At 41.7% G+C, this 14,684-nt stretch overlaps 1 protein-coding gene across 5 annotated transcripts in view; it reads right to left on the bottom strand.

Annotated features, from left to right (window-relative positions):
- Positions 1-8,595: 8,595 nt before the first annotated feature.
- The window catches only part of PDE7B (phosphodiesterase 7B), a 579,566-nt gene continuing 573,477 nt past the window's right edge, over positions 8,596-14,684 (bottom strand). For all 5 annotated transcript variants that reach the window (XM_045058098.1, XM_019831281.3, XM_045058099.1 and 2 more), the window contains one exon: positions 8,596-12,290. In XM_045058098.1, the coding sequence (XP_044914033.1) occupies positions 12,061-12,290 (230 nt within the window). In that variant the 3' untranslated portion in view covers positions 8,596-12,060. The remainder of the gene's footprint in view (positions 12,291-14,684) is intronic.

Below are 14,684 nucleotides of genomic sequence, written 5' to 3'. Positions count from 1 at the left end.
TTGATTGGTTGGGCGTAGATTTCTATTTTTCCAAACTTGTCTTGCATCTCCATTTCATCGGGAAACTTACAGGCCTGATGGCCCTCCTTGTCAACAGCAAGCTGCCTCTGGGGACACAGTACAAAGGAGGCTTGAAAAGTGTTAGTTACAGACCCTATTACTGCCTCCAGACTGCACACAGAGTTGATAGCGGTAGGATTGCTGGGCTTGGAGCCCCAGAGGAAGAGGTGGAGTTGGCTGTATGCCAAGATCTCCTGGTCAAAACTGCCCCTGAGGGAGCCTGTTCCCACACTCCCTCCACAAACAACTGTGCACCTCAAGTGCTCCTCCCCTCCTGCTCCTACGACGACGGTTGTGTGTCCACCCTCGCCTCCAAGTCCTCCTGCTCTCCGAATCTCCTTGGGAGTTGGCACACTTGCCATTTTTGTGTGTTTTTAACTCCTTATAATCTACACAAGTATCTAAATATTTCCTTTGAATCACCTCCTTTCCCCCAAATTTTTCAGTTTCCGAACGCGCCTTGATATTTCTCACCCCCAGAAACATTTCAATGACTGTCCCTTCTGTCTGGAACATTTTTCTCTCCCCTCTCCTCACTCAACATTTAAATCTCCATTGAGGCATCCCTTCCTCCATGGGAACTTCCCTGATTTCTCTTCCTGACCCACAGTGTGTTAGGCTTCCCTTCAATGACCTTCCATAGTACTCCTACTTCTCCTTTTATTTCACCTGTTATGATTCATTGGTTATGAATTCTCTTTAGTTGTTTACCTTAACTATAAGCACAGTGACTCTCCAGTGCCTAACACAAACTCGGTGCATCTTGTATATTTGTCAAATAAATAAATGAATGGATTGAAACATCTGAAACACTGATGATGAGAGAGAAGTTGAAATATGGAACAAGACTCACATCGTCATTTCCAGATGGCTGATGCCAGTGGGATTTCGGAAACTTTTTCCCTGCGGCAGATCTGAATGAGTAAGGAAAGAAAATAGAAGAAAGAAATGAAGATGTTCTTTCGATCCTCCTTTCTGTGAGACTTCCCCAGATTTTATCTCCAAATATGTAAAAACAACCCTACCTCAAACCTGAAGGAAGCTATCCCCATAGCATCATTCAGGAGAAATCTGGAAGATGTGCATGTTGTGTATATGGGGTGTGTGTGTGTTGAGGGGGGAGGGGAGGTGAAGGAGGGAGTAGATGAGCGAGGAATATCAAGGTGTACTGGCCTGAATAATCCGCCTCCCACCCCAACCCTCATGTCCAGCCAGAAGCTCCAAATGGGACCTCATCTGGAAATAAGTTCTTTGTAGATGCAATTAGTTAAGATGAAATGACACTGGATAAGAGTGGACCCTAATCCCATGACTGGTTCTATAAGATGAGAAGACAGACACACAGACACATAGGGAAGACCACCCTGTGAAGCTGTAGGTAGAGACTGGAGTTAAGTTGCTAGAAGACGAGGGGCATGGAAGATGTCTGGCAACCAGCAGAGGCTGGAAGAGGTGATGAAGGACTCTTCCCTGGAGACCTCAGAATGTGGCACTGGTGACACCTTAGTGTCAGATTTCTACCTACCAGAACTGTGAGAGAATAAAGTTTTGAGTCACCCTGTTGACGGTAATTTGTTACAGCACCACTGGGAGACTCATACACAAGGAGAGTGGTAATTTTGTCTCATCTTGAGTATTCTTTCTTTCTTTTTTTTTTAAATTTTTTTTTCAACGTTTATTTATTTTTGGGACAGAGAGAGACAGAGCATGAACGGGGGAGGGGCAGAGAGAGAGGGAGACACAGAATCGGAAACAGGCTCCAGGCTCTGAGCCATCAGCCCAGAGCCCGACGCGGGGCTCGAACTCACGGACGGCGAGATCGTGACCTGGCTGAAGTCGGACGCTTAACCGACTGCGCCACCCAGGCACCCCCTGAGTATTCTTTCTTAAATGCTTATTTTCTTCACATGTGGGAGAAAAATCAGTATAAGCTTACTCCCCTAGTCAGGTCTCCTCCTTGCTTCCTATATCCATTGGCAGTTTCATCTGAGTTAGAAGAGGAATCAAATAATCTCTTGCAGCACATGGAACACAGCACCACCACTGCTTTTGGTGGATAATGCCTACTATTTACTAAGTGTCAATAGTATGCAAGACACCGTGTAAAGTACTCCACATACACGAGCTCAAATCCTCACTACCCATTTGCAAAATAGGCTGTATGATTACTGTTTTAGAAATGAGATTAAGTCTCAGAGATCACTTCTTACAAGTGCCGCGACCTCTATGGACAAAGTGTAATGACTTACTTGACATCTGCTCAGAGTCTTTACCAACAATGTATAAAAAGAAATGTGTTCCTTAAACACTTAGCTCTGAATATAACAGAGAGGAAACCATCATGTTCAGTAATTGCTTGCTCTAGGTTTGTTTGCTAGCCCAAATGTAACTTTATTAAGAGGCAGTAGACACGTTAGATGTTTAAGTCGGGTTCTCCACCTTCGTCCACACTCCCAAGGCAATTTTCCTTGGTGCTCATACGCTTCAACTTGGTAGCAGGATGAGGTTCTGGCACACAGCCCTTGCTCTGTGGATCACCTCGCCCCACTGAAGGCTCTTCTCATCTCATGCTGCTTGAAGGCTGGTGTTGGTGCCCCACATGCCCCATTGTCCACCGCCTGTGCAATGATAACCTGAATGATTATTGTGGTGGAGATGTGCCTGTCGCTTACGTAGGCTGTTGGTGGGACCGGACATTCACTGAATCATGCTTAAGAACTGGAAATTTGCGGTTACAAAAGGTCGACAGAGTGAAGAAATATCTCAACCTTCACGTTTGAGTTTAAGGTAAAGAAAGCTTCATCACAAAAGGATATCTTTTGAAAAGCTTTTCATGGGATGATGAATACATATTTAAAAGTTAAAGTCAGTGGAAGCATCGAGGAAATATTTCATAGCATGGTACACAACCTAACTATTGAAAGATCCATCAGAACTTTTTGTTGTTCCCCATTTTAGGTCAACCCTTGAAAATCTGTCTGTAATTACAGAATATACTTCTCACTTATGCTAGTACGTGACACGATCAGTATTTTGTTTTCATTTATAAGCTTTTTCTGTGGATGAAAATCCATTGATGTGTGAAGTCTGAATCTCCTGTTAGGTCCAAACAAAAATGTAGCAGGGAGAAGTAGGAAAAAGTAAATAATTAAAAACCCTGACCCTTCACTTTAGTTCATTAGCTTACTTTGCTGACAACTTTAAAAATGCACATGTAAATTGCTTCCTGGGAAGAAGTGCAGGGGTCGGTCATGTGTGATCTCAAGTGTTTGTAACAAGGATAAAATATGAGATTCATGTTCCTTTTCAAAGATGAGGTAGGGATTCGTCTCTCTTGGATTGAATAATACAGTAGGGGACTTTTGTTTTCCTTGCAAAGGGAGCCATTTAGTGGTCCTTTTGTAGGCTGCCTTTCCAGCTGGGTGGGAAAAATCTGGATGTCTTTGGACCTCAAGTCCTTCGGGGACTTGATCTTTGTCCCCACCACTCAGAAGAGTAGACTCATAAACTAGGAGAAGAAAACCTATTTTTTTCCCAACATGTTCTTAGAAAGAAGAAAATTGTCAGGTAGCAATTTGTGTACCTGAAAAACAACATTTACATTCAAATTATTTGGACATTTATTGTTGCAATTGGAACTCATTTGTTTGGGTTTAAATGTTAGCTTATTATTCCGATAGGATTTTCACTTTATCAATTGAAATATATTCCTTCATTTACGAAGTATTTATTCAGGACCTTCTGTGCTGTATTATAGGAGAATGTACTTAAAAAGATGGTTATCCTGTTATCAAGGAACTTACAAATCTGATTTGAGAGGGTGACGCAGGGGCAAGGGAGATGTTGGTTTCTGCCAACACTTACTGAGTGCTTTCCATGAGCCAGGCACTGCCCAGAGTGCTTTGCGTGCATGAACCCTTTTTTAATCTTCAAAAACTCTATGAAATGGGTCACATTTTTAATTATCATTTTATCATTGCAGAAGGTAAGGCACAACAAGTTGGGAAACTTGTCCCAAGGTCAGACATCTAGTAAGTGGTAAAATCATCCGCAAACTCAGGCAAACTAACCACAATGTTATACTACATCTCAAGCTGGGCAGAACATACACACACGCACACACACACACATACACCCCACTAATAATAACAAGTAATAGTCACTAACAATACTAGGGCAGTAAAATGACGAATAGGGGAATCATCCTGGCTTGGTGTGGTCAAGGAAGACTTCATGATATGAAACCGATATTAGATCCAAACCAACAACGCCATCCACATCATCTTGTTGAGATGTCCATTAGCATATCGGAGTCTCTGAGAACTATGCAGTAAAGGAAACCTGTGTGCTTAAGCCATTGTTCCTGAAACTTCCTTGGCTGTGAAGACTTTTTTTTTTTTTCTTCCAGGTAATGCTTACACAACTTTTGGCACACACATTTTTAAGCAATTTTGAAAATGTTAGTTTAAAGGAGCAGGATCTATTTTAGGGTCACCTATTTACAGAGACCATAACTGACTTGTCTGCCTCTGCTGTCCATAGACAGAAGGATCTGAGGAAGTTGCACGGGGACAAACCGCTGGAAACTTCTATAGATAGGATTTATAGGGTATGAGTGGAATTCGTGAAAACTTGACAAGATATCACGTTTTGTCTACTAACTAAACCTTTTCTCTAGCCAGGATTGTGGTATCATCAATTCTATGAAGAGCTTAGATTAAAAGTCCTCTCTGCCTGGGCTGAAGAGTATTTACTTTATAATCAGAAAAGACAGTTCCTTATATTCCCTGGTCTTATCAGTGTATCCTTAGTGCCCCAAGAACACTGTCTTCTTTTAGAAATATTTTTATAATATTTTGTCCGCATTTTATAAGGGTTATTTTATGGTCAAGCTGGTCACCTATAGATATAATTGTGCCCAAAGTCTATTAATGCTTCTTGTGTTTTCTTTTGCACAAAAAGTGTACAACCTAGAGAAAGTGAAAGATATATCCCAACTCTCACTTTGTAGGTTTGTTTAAAAAAATTTTTTTTATGTTTATTCATTTTTGAAAGACAGAGAGAGACAGAGCACAAGCCGGGGTGGGGCAGAGAGAGAGGGGGACACAGAATCTGAAGCAGGCTCCAGGCTCTCAGCTGTCAGCACAAAGACCGACGTGGGGCTCGAACTCACCAACGGTGAGATCATGACCTGAGCTGAAGCTGGACGCTCAACCGACTGAGCCACCCAGGCGCCCCTGTTTTAAATGATGTAGTTTACATTTGTTGAAGACCCTCTATTAGAAACCACGTTATATATTTTATGTATGTTTTCTAATTTTGACATCACAACCAACAAGAAGGTAGGTGCCACTCTCATTTCACATGTGAGGAAATGGAGACTCAGAGGGATTAAATTGTCTGCCTGGTGTTAACCAGCAAGTGATCACGAGGGATTTGAATTCTGGTCTGTCTGACCCCAAAGCCCACACTTTAAAACTCTGCTACATTGCTTTTTAAAAAAAGGGGGGGGGGTAACTCTTGAAGATTAAATCTTGCATTTAATTAACTAGAATTTAAAACATTTCAGGCAATTGAATCAAAAACACACTGTTGCTTGGATGACTAAGAGAAGGCAATAATGGATCTTCAAATCATATCAGCTAAAACTTAGGCTTTTCCTAATAATATCTCTGTCTTAATTGAAAAAAAAAATCCATCGCAGACTGTTTTGTAGCTAAAAGCTTCTTGTTTAGTCATTACTCAAATGTCCATTATATGCTCATGGAGGCAGGACTGAGTCTTTCCCCTTCTCTGCCAGGGTGTTACTTGCGAAGTGCCTCTGTTTTCCGTCCTGTTCGGGACAGACCACGAGCAATGGCTGAGAATGTGTCTGGAAATGTGAGGTGTGTGCATCCGAGAGGCGTCCACTCGTGTGCCCTCGAGGGGAGCCTGTGGAGCCAGCAAACCTTCTAGGACCTGACACAGAGGACCAGAGCCATCACCAGCCGGAATTAGCACTTTGGTGGCATAGATACAAGGGAGATAAATGATTCTCACTTTGGGTTTGGGAGCTGTTTCCTCCACAGAAACGTCTGACAGAACAGCAAACAAAAGATCCAGTATCTTCCCCTCTAGAGTGTAGAAGGCTAAGCAAAGGTAGTCTGCAGCTGACCCAGCATTTTCATTTGAGCAACGGATTGAAGGGACAATCTTTTTACCCAGCCTTGCAAATAAATAAGCCAATCTGTTTAAAAAATAAAAAAAGTAAACATGAGTTTGAGTTCCTAACATGGAATCACCAGCATTTCTCTACTGTATTTTCCCCCATACATTCTTCACATTCTTACCCATGTGTGAATGGCTATTTGCCAAGCTTCTCGTGGTTGATGAGGAGAGAACTTGCATGCCTTGACAGCCTACCATGTACCAGAGGCGGTGCTTGGTGCTTTTGGTACGGCCTCTTCTAATTGCCACCACAATACTATAAAAGGTATTACTGTCTGGAAATAATTTTTTAGGGGTTCAGTAACCTCCCTGAAGTCACAGAATGAATAAGTGACAGAATCAAGGTTGGGACCCCCTTTCGTCTTGAAGGAAAGGAAGAGATTTTCCTCGGTCCAAGGTTCTTCTGGCTGAACTAAGAATTAAATTTACACGAGACAGACTTAACAGGAGAAAAGCCTAAAGTTTTATTACGTGCGCATGGAGGCCCAATAATGAAATGGAGACCTCAAGAAATGACCAAGGCAGGCAGTTTTATACTCTCTAGACAAAGAGACAATAAATCTGCAAGGAGTTGGCGGCATGAAGACAACTTAACTTTGGAAGCTTCAGTTAGGGATGCTAAACAGAATTTGGGCTGAGGTGGCAAATTAGTAAAGAGTAAAAAAGGTTGTTTATACAGCCTTCTTGGCTCTAAATTTCCCATCTCTGGTGACAAGGATGTCTCTATCTCTTGGTATGGGGAGGGCACCTCTCAAATGGGAGATTTATTTCCTGCTTTTCACAGGGACAGAGGAGGATCTGAGTGTCCTTCTTACACAGGCTGTCACTTGAGTGACTTTTATTTAAAATGATCAATACACTTATATACAATGGAGTATTACTCGGCGATCAAAAAGAATGAAATCTTGCCATTTGCAACTACGTGGATGGAACTGGAGGGCATTATGCTAAGCTAAATTAGGGAAGGACAAATATCATATGACTTCACTCATATGAGGACTTTAAGACACAGAACAGATGAACACAGGGAAGGGAAGCAAAAATAATATAAAAACAGGGAGGGGGACAAAACATAAGAGACTCTTAAATATGGAGAACAAACAGAGGGTTGCTGGAGGGGGTGTGGGAGGGGGGATGGGCTAAATGGGTAAGGGGCATTAAGGAATCTACTGAAATCATTGTTTCACTATATGCTAACTAATCTGGATGTAAATTAAAATAAATAAATAAATAAATAAATAAATAAATAAATAAATAAAGTTGAACTAAAAAAAATAAAATAAAATGATCAATATGCTGAAGTGGAACATTTTGGGGCAGCCTGCCCTTGGCCCTTACAGTGTCCAAAGATTATCTGTGTTCTGTTATGCTGCGTGTCAGGAGAGCGCTTTGGCTGTGGTTGAATCCCCACAGATGTTCTCGCAGATTCTCTAAGAAGCATTCACTGGCAATCCAGTCTTTGTCACAGTCTAAATGCTCTTGCAGAAATGGAGCCTTTTTTAATCCCAAGTATCTAGTGCAACTTTTGGCACACAGTAGGTACTCAATCCATATCTGCCAAATCAAAATTCAATCGCTCACACGGGCTTGACTTATTTCACAATGTTTCAGCGAGGTTCCCGGGGTACATTTGAAAATCACGCCTGACTTTTACTTGGAAAACCATTGAGGTCTCAATTTTGATTTTTGATTTTAGGATATAGACTATCCACAAGTGAAAAAGTGGCTTTATATTCGGACATAGGGAAGCATTAAGGAATTAATGAGATTCTGAATCCAATCTTAAATAAAAGGGACTTGAGAACAGTATGTAGATACAAGGTTGTTTCTGGGAAATAAGGGTGGTGGTTTTTTTTGTTGTTTTTTTTTTCCTTTCTCTTCTATGTCCAGATGGGTTTAGGGTACTCAGTCGTCCTGCATGAACTGTTCTATTGTTCTTGACGGCTCCCGGTCCTGAAATGCGAGATCATATTTTTCACAAGTAATTATTGAATTAAGTCTGCTATGTCTTTACCTCATTCTCACTCATATATGAGTTTGACAAATGTGAAACAGAAAAATATCAGGAGTCAGGGGAAGTGTAGAACTGACCGGTGATAGAGAGCCCTCTTTCCCAAACTTGGGATTAAGTGCCAAGTGATACTTTCATGGACATGGCTACTTCTGCAGCCCCAAATAGAGTGAGTCACATGGAGACCGTATGTGTACCTGTGTGTCTTTTTCCCCTCGAAAATTTCCCATCTTGAGCAGTGGACCTTTTCTGTTGAATCTGATTGGTTGGCTAGTAATATCCTACCTGGTGAGAATCAGCATATTTTCATACCTTGATGTTTTTAAGAAATTACCTTTATTTTTAATTATTCATTGAGACATGCCAATGGATACTTAGGTCACATTTTGGGCAAAACTCACAAGGTTGTTTTTTTTTTTTTTCCCCCAAATCTCACATGTGTACACAAAACAACACAAGTTTTAGGGTTTGCTTAAAAGAACAAAGCATTAGAAATACAGTGAGACACAAGCTCATAATCAAATTCACATCAGTGAGCAGATCTGATTTAACATGAGAAGATTACAAAACAAATCTGTGTTTTGTAGGAAGCGCTATCTGAAGACAGTGTTGCAGGACACAGTCCAAATGCCTTTGTGGGAAGCCTTAAGCAAGTAGAAACAGAGCAGGATTTTTACTCAGCCTAGAGGGAGTTATGGGTAGGTCAGGGCTTCATGAACAGGATTCAGCCTATTCACGAATGCTGTTAAAGGACAAGCAGGCTTTGACGATCAGGCCTGGCAGTGATATATATTCTCTCTTTCTTAATTTGATCTTTACTTTACTTACTAAAAATAGCCCTTTGATTCCTTTCTTCTCATGTAATGACAGAATTAAACTCGGTAAGTCAACTATCGATGGTCCGGGGACCAGAAGAAGAATATAAATTTAAAATCCACGGACGATCCAACAGCTGTGTCTTAACTAGTAATTGAACTCCTCCTATTGAAAGAGAGCCACTAGTAGGCAAGAAAAAAGTTTTCACATTCTCTTTTTTTTTTGCCAACACATGAGGAACTCAAGAAAACTCCAGATGGTTGAGAGAAGGACAAAAATGCATCTAGTTTATGCATAATGTCTCGTTTTACTTCAAATTTTTATTGTACGAGTAGCTGCTTCATAGACGTAACTGTTGGGTATTTGGTAGTTTTCTCTGTGAGCTCTTCTTCAAGACCTAGTAGTGACATAGACACTTTTGTCCTATAAACCTGGAACTACTGAAAATGCCTCCAATCTTATTTAAGTTACAATATAAATATAATTTACACAAAGTCCATTTCCTAAACCCAAGATAGAGGCCCCAGTAGCTAAACAGTGTCTTCCTTCTTTACTGTATCATCCTCGACAATTGCTTTCCTTCACTTGATCTCCTGAACGTTAAACACAGACCACTCAGAAGCCCTCTCTGCACCATCAAACCAAAGTAAGAGAGATTTGGAAGCAGGAATACATTCAACATTTTCTCTTTTGGGGCCTCACCAAGCTGAGAGCTTCAGAAGATTAAAGCAACAAAGAATCATGTGTCAGTTCATAGTTATTATGGAAAGAAAAAAAAAGTTGGTGTTAAGATTTCACAACTTCTCTCTTACCCATATCAACAATTTCAACTTATCACCCACCCATTTCATGAGGTTTTCACACTTTCTTTAGTACCATCTGACAATCTCTCCTACTTTAATGAAAATATAACCAACTCTCCAAAATTTCCCTTAAACCTTAACTCTGCACACTTCAGTCTCTCTACAGAAACGTATTACGAACCAGTCAAGTTTCTAACGTTTCATGGGTACGTTAGGAGGAACAAAACCCCCCACAACAGTTGCACGTAGGAAATAGGAGCTGTCATTTCGTAGTTTGCCAAACAGCTTGATAGTGGCAGAAGCGATCATAATACTGTTCTCCCACTTCAACATGATTTAAGGTAAGAAGAAACGGACATGCCAATTTTCATCTAACGTTAGTTATGCTCGAACTTCTAAGGAAAAGTTTGAATGCACAGAGGTTAGCCACTAGAGGAGGATGCTGTAGCAAACTGGTTTTCTGACCAAGTGTCTGGAGAAAAAATGCCAACAAAATGCCAGGGTGACTCCGTTCGCTAGAACTGCAATTAACCACAATGACCTGCCGGAAAGAGAAATTCGGTCAGAAACCCGAAATCGTTTTCTTTACTCAGATAATGTTAACTTCAGCTAAACAGTTAGGTAGTTGCTCACATGAAATTAAGGAAAAAGAAAAATCCAGTTACTATTAACACCAAAGAAATGCACGCCAACCATAAACCAAAGGTGCTTTGGTACTGTAGCCATGACAGAGAAGAGTGTGGTGGGAGAGCAGGAAGTTCCCTGATGATTAGGTGACAGGGTCATAGAAGGTTTGCGAGACCTGCCATGTCTCCTGCAAGGTTGACACACCGCCACAGTCCAAGACTAGAGTCACACAAACGCAAGCTAATCAGCTGGCTTGTTAGAACAGAGTGTGCAACATCGCTGTGTTGAAAAGTGACTTCAGGCTTGTTGAAACGTCTCATTAATCTGAGGAAACGGTGCCTGGTGCCATAGATTAAACACTATGGTCTCAAGCGGAATGCATGTGAAGTTTCCAAAAGATTTCCTCAAAGACTTTATTCAGTTTTGGTTTGTGACCTTAGCCGGAAAGCAGAAAGATGGACATGGGAAGGCAGTTCGGAGGGATACCTGTGAGGATTTACGTTGGGCAGCTTTCAGAAGATGAAAGACGTTTAAAGTTAAGGCCTTTATCTGCAAACAATCGTATATTAATAAACTCTATATCCTATTTACACACGCATTCTCTTGTATTAAAACTAACAGTATTCTGTTCACAGTGCCATTGTTTATACAGGTAGCAATCCCATAATACTCATGTATTTTGGCATGGGAATCAGTAGCGCTTGGTATTTACAGAAAATGTACATGTGTGCATATAAACGTGTCACTGAATCTGAGTTATTGATAAAAGACAGATTGGCTAATGGTGCAAAGGAATGAACTGTAAGCACCTTCCCCTCGGAAGGGATGGGAAACGTGGTTTCTTACATTGAGGAGATGCCGAATCTCTGACCCAAAGTGGCATAAAGTCAGTAACAAAAAACTATGAACCCCCTGTTCAAGTTTGGGTACACTGAGTAATCTTTTAGTCCAAAGTTTTAGATCCATTGTCTAGTGCATCAAATAGAAAAGTTAAAAAGATTTATTATTATTTTTATCATAAGAATTATTATTAAAATAGAAGGTACTTTCTCTCACGCTCTGGTTTGTGCGCTCGCACTCAAGACCCATCTCCTTGGAGCTCCAAAGATGCTGGTGTTTTTGTCATGCAGATCAGCAGTCAGATGGCTAACACTAAAATGCTCTGGCCTTAGCGACGGTCACCTGTCACAGTGGGACCCAGGGCCCGAGGGGAACATGGCAGAAGCACCTCTTTCTGACTCCCCGGTCTTCTCCTGGAGGGGCAGGCCTGCCCCTCATCAGCTCCCACGTTCCTAAATGGAGTTGCTTTATTTCGGCAGCTAGTGCTGAGATGACGGATGGCTTCTGTACACTCGAAAAGAGGAGAGGAGGCAGGAAAATAGAGGAGGGTAGCATTCCAAAGAGCCCCAGGACGGCAGCCACGAGGCGGCTGGGCTTATTGGCAGGAACCCCCTCAGAGCTTTCACCCTGTCAGGAGGCCTCTGCTCGAGGAGGTTCTCCTTCTCCGTGTGCAGAGCAGGGGCAGGCTGGCTGGGACTACGGGGCGTTGCCTTTGGTCACAGTCTGCTCCTCATTCTCGGTCCCTTGGCCTGCATGGTCGGGGCTGCCCCCGCCACCACTGCTGCTTCTGTGCTGCGTGGGCAACAGACTCTTCCACTGGGCTTTGTTGTGTGAGAGGTGGCTTAGCATGTTCTCCGACAGGGTGCTGTTTCCAGTGAAACGGGCCCATTCCCGGAAAAGCGGCTCCACGATGTAGGTCATGAAACCTAGAACAGGCGAGGCCAAGCTCAGCTCCATAAAGGCGGTAAAACCCACGTCTTCTCCCTCCCAGACCCAATCGGGACCCCACTCTGTGACCCAGAGAAGTGAAGGCAAAAAAAGATGAGATGGCCCCTATCCTCAGTTTAGGAGCACCAGATATGTCACCTTGGGCTCGTTTCTTAACCTCTCGGGCCTCAGTTTCCTCATCTGTAAAAAGGAGCTAGGAAGAGTGCCAAACCCACAGGGCTGTTATGACAATGAAATAACAACACAGGTGAGAGGCTTAGAAAGTTCCTGGTGCACAGTAAATCCTCAATAAATATTGGCTATTATTATTTGCTGAGGGAGAAAGACATATAAGGAGAAAGGTAGGAAAAAGTCTGTGTTGGAGCTAAGGAGGGAGGGTGGGGGAGGGGAGGAAAGGGCAAATGATACCACATCATTGATTTAGACCATCTGAAGAATTCATATGTTTACCCTGTAGGATATTTTTTCAAGAGTATTGATTTATAGTTTTGTCTTACTATCAATTATGTTAACCACTAAATGTAGGTAAATAGAAGTTCATTCATCTTCAATATGCACATAAAATCCCTACTTCAATGACTAGATAAAATTGGTTGATATTAGATATCTCTATTCTCTTAATTAGTTTAGACTTGTTGCTTTCAAATCATGTTTCAATGTTAGTGTGCTTTCCATATTAAACATGATTTATTAAAGCAGAGAAGGACTCTCAGTCTAGGCTGGAGTTATTGGAATCATCACAAACTTGGACATATTTAGGTCTTATTGTATGTTCTTGAAATATAGGTGTGGGGAGAAAAGGCAAGTGCTTTTCAGCATAACAAACTTTCCAACAACTGACCCCGAATGTTTACAAGGGCATAAATTATAAAGGCTTGACTTGATCTTTTTATTGAACAAACAGCAGATACTTGGCCTTTGAGGATGCTATAGAGACGGAAAAAGGATGCAGAAATGCAAAATATTATTTTACACTTCTGCATTATCTCATCTTAAATATGATTTAAATATTATGAGATCATTTTAGATAATCCAAGTTTAAGCTAGTGACTTCTGTAGTTTGATATGGTATATAGGGAGTCAGCAAGCAAGGATTTCCTTCTTAAATTTTCTTGTTTCTTATTCCTGAATTTTCTTCATTTTCTTCACAACCTCTAATTTTTTTTTTTAACGTTTATTTATTTATTTTTTAAAAAAAAATTTTTTTTTTCTTCAACGTTTTTTATTTATTTCTGGGACAGAGAGAGACAGAGCATGAACGGGGGAGGGGCAGAGAGAGAGGGAGACACAGAATCGGAAACAGGCTCCAGGCTCCGAGCCAACAGCCCAGAGCCTGACGCGGGGCTCGAACTCACGGACCGCGAGATTGTGACCTGGCTGAAGTCCGACGCTTAACCGACTGCGCCACCCAGGCGCCCCCGTTTATTTATTTTTGAGACAGAGAGAGACAGAGCATGAACGGGGGAGGGGCAGAGAGAGAGGGAGACACAGAATCGGAAGCAGGCTCCAGGCTCCGAGCCAACAGCCCAGAGCCTGACGCGGGGCTCGAACTCAGGGACCGTGAGATCGTGACCTGAGCTGAAGTCGGATGCTTAACCGACTGAGCCACCCAGGCGCCCAACAACCTCTATATTTAATTTCTAATATCTTCCACCTTAAGAGAGATTAGATATTAAAGATAGTTCACAAAATTATGCTATTCTAAAGTTTAAAGTGTAAATATTTATAAAATTTACCTTAATATAAAAAAGCTACAAATCTAACATTTAAAAATCTGGTACTTCAACATCAACTCATTTTCTTCCTGAAGTTACTTTGAAATTATACCTCTGGATTTCTACTTGTCCAATATAAAGACCTTTCCTAGTAGATAGGAGAGCCATTTTGAAGCCTGAATAGACACCAGGGGGCAGTTTTCCAAATGAAAGATGGCTTCTGCAAGATTAGATTTGGGAACCTGTTCTACCCGTTCCCAGCGCATGGTGCTAACCTTTCTCTTCTATGCAAGCGATGGGCTGACTTTGCCTGGATTTTGTCCTCCTGGTGGGTTGGAATTGGGGGAAGCGAGAAATGATGGCCTCAGAGTAAATAGGGATTGAAGGCAAGCCTCTTTCTCTTCCTCCTTCTATAGATTTCACCAATTAGAGATTCATTTGATTTAATATCTTCTTTTTAAAAAACGCAGAATTTGATGGAGAGAGGGAAAGAGATTTTTAACCCCACTTCCTCTTGGGTTAATATCAATTACTTAAACAGAAAATCAGATCTAAACCTGAGATGGCACTCAGGAGATTCTCACTGTGGAGGGGACAGTTTCAGTCCCAGGGAGAATCAGGACAGAGGAAAGAGCTGCATTACTTAGGACCTGCTGG

Source organism: Felis catus, chromosome B2 (genome assembly GCF_018350175.1).
Source record: "Felis catus isolate Fca126 chromosome B2, F.catus_Fca126_mat1.0, whole genome shotgun sequence".
NCBI lineage: Eukaryota > Metazoa > Chordata > Mammalia > Carnivora > Felidae > Felis > Felis catus.
Note: the sequence above shows the minus strand (reverse complement) of the source record. Positions and strands in the feature narration are given on the sequence as shown.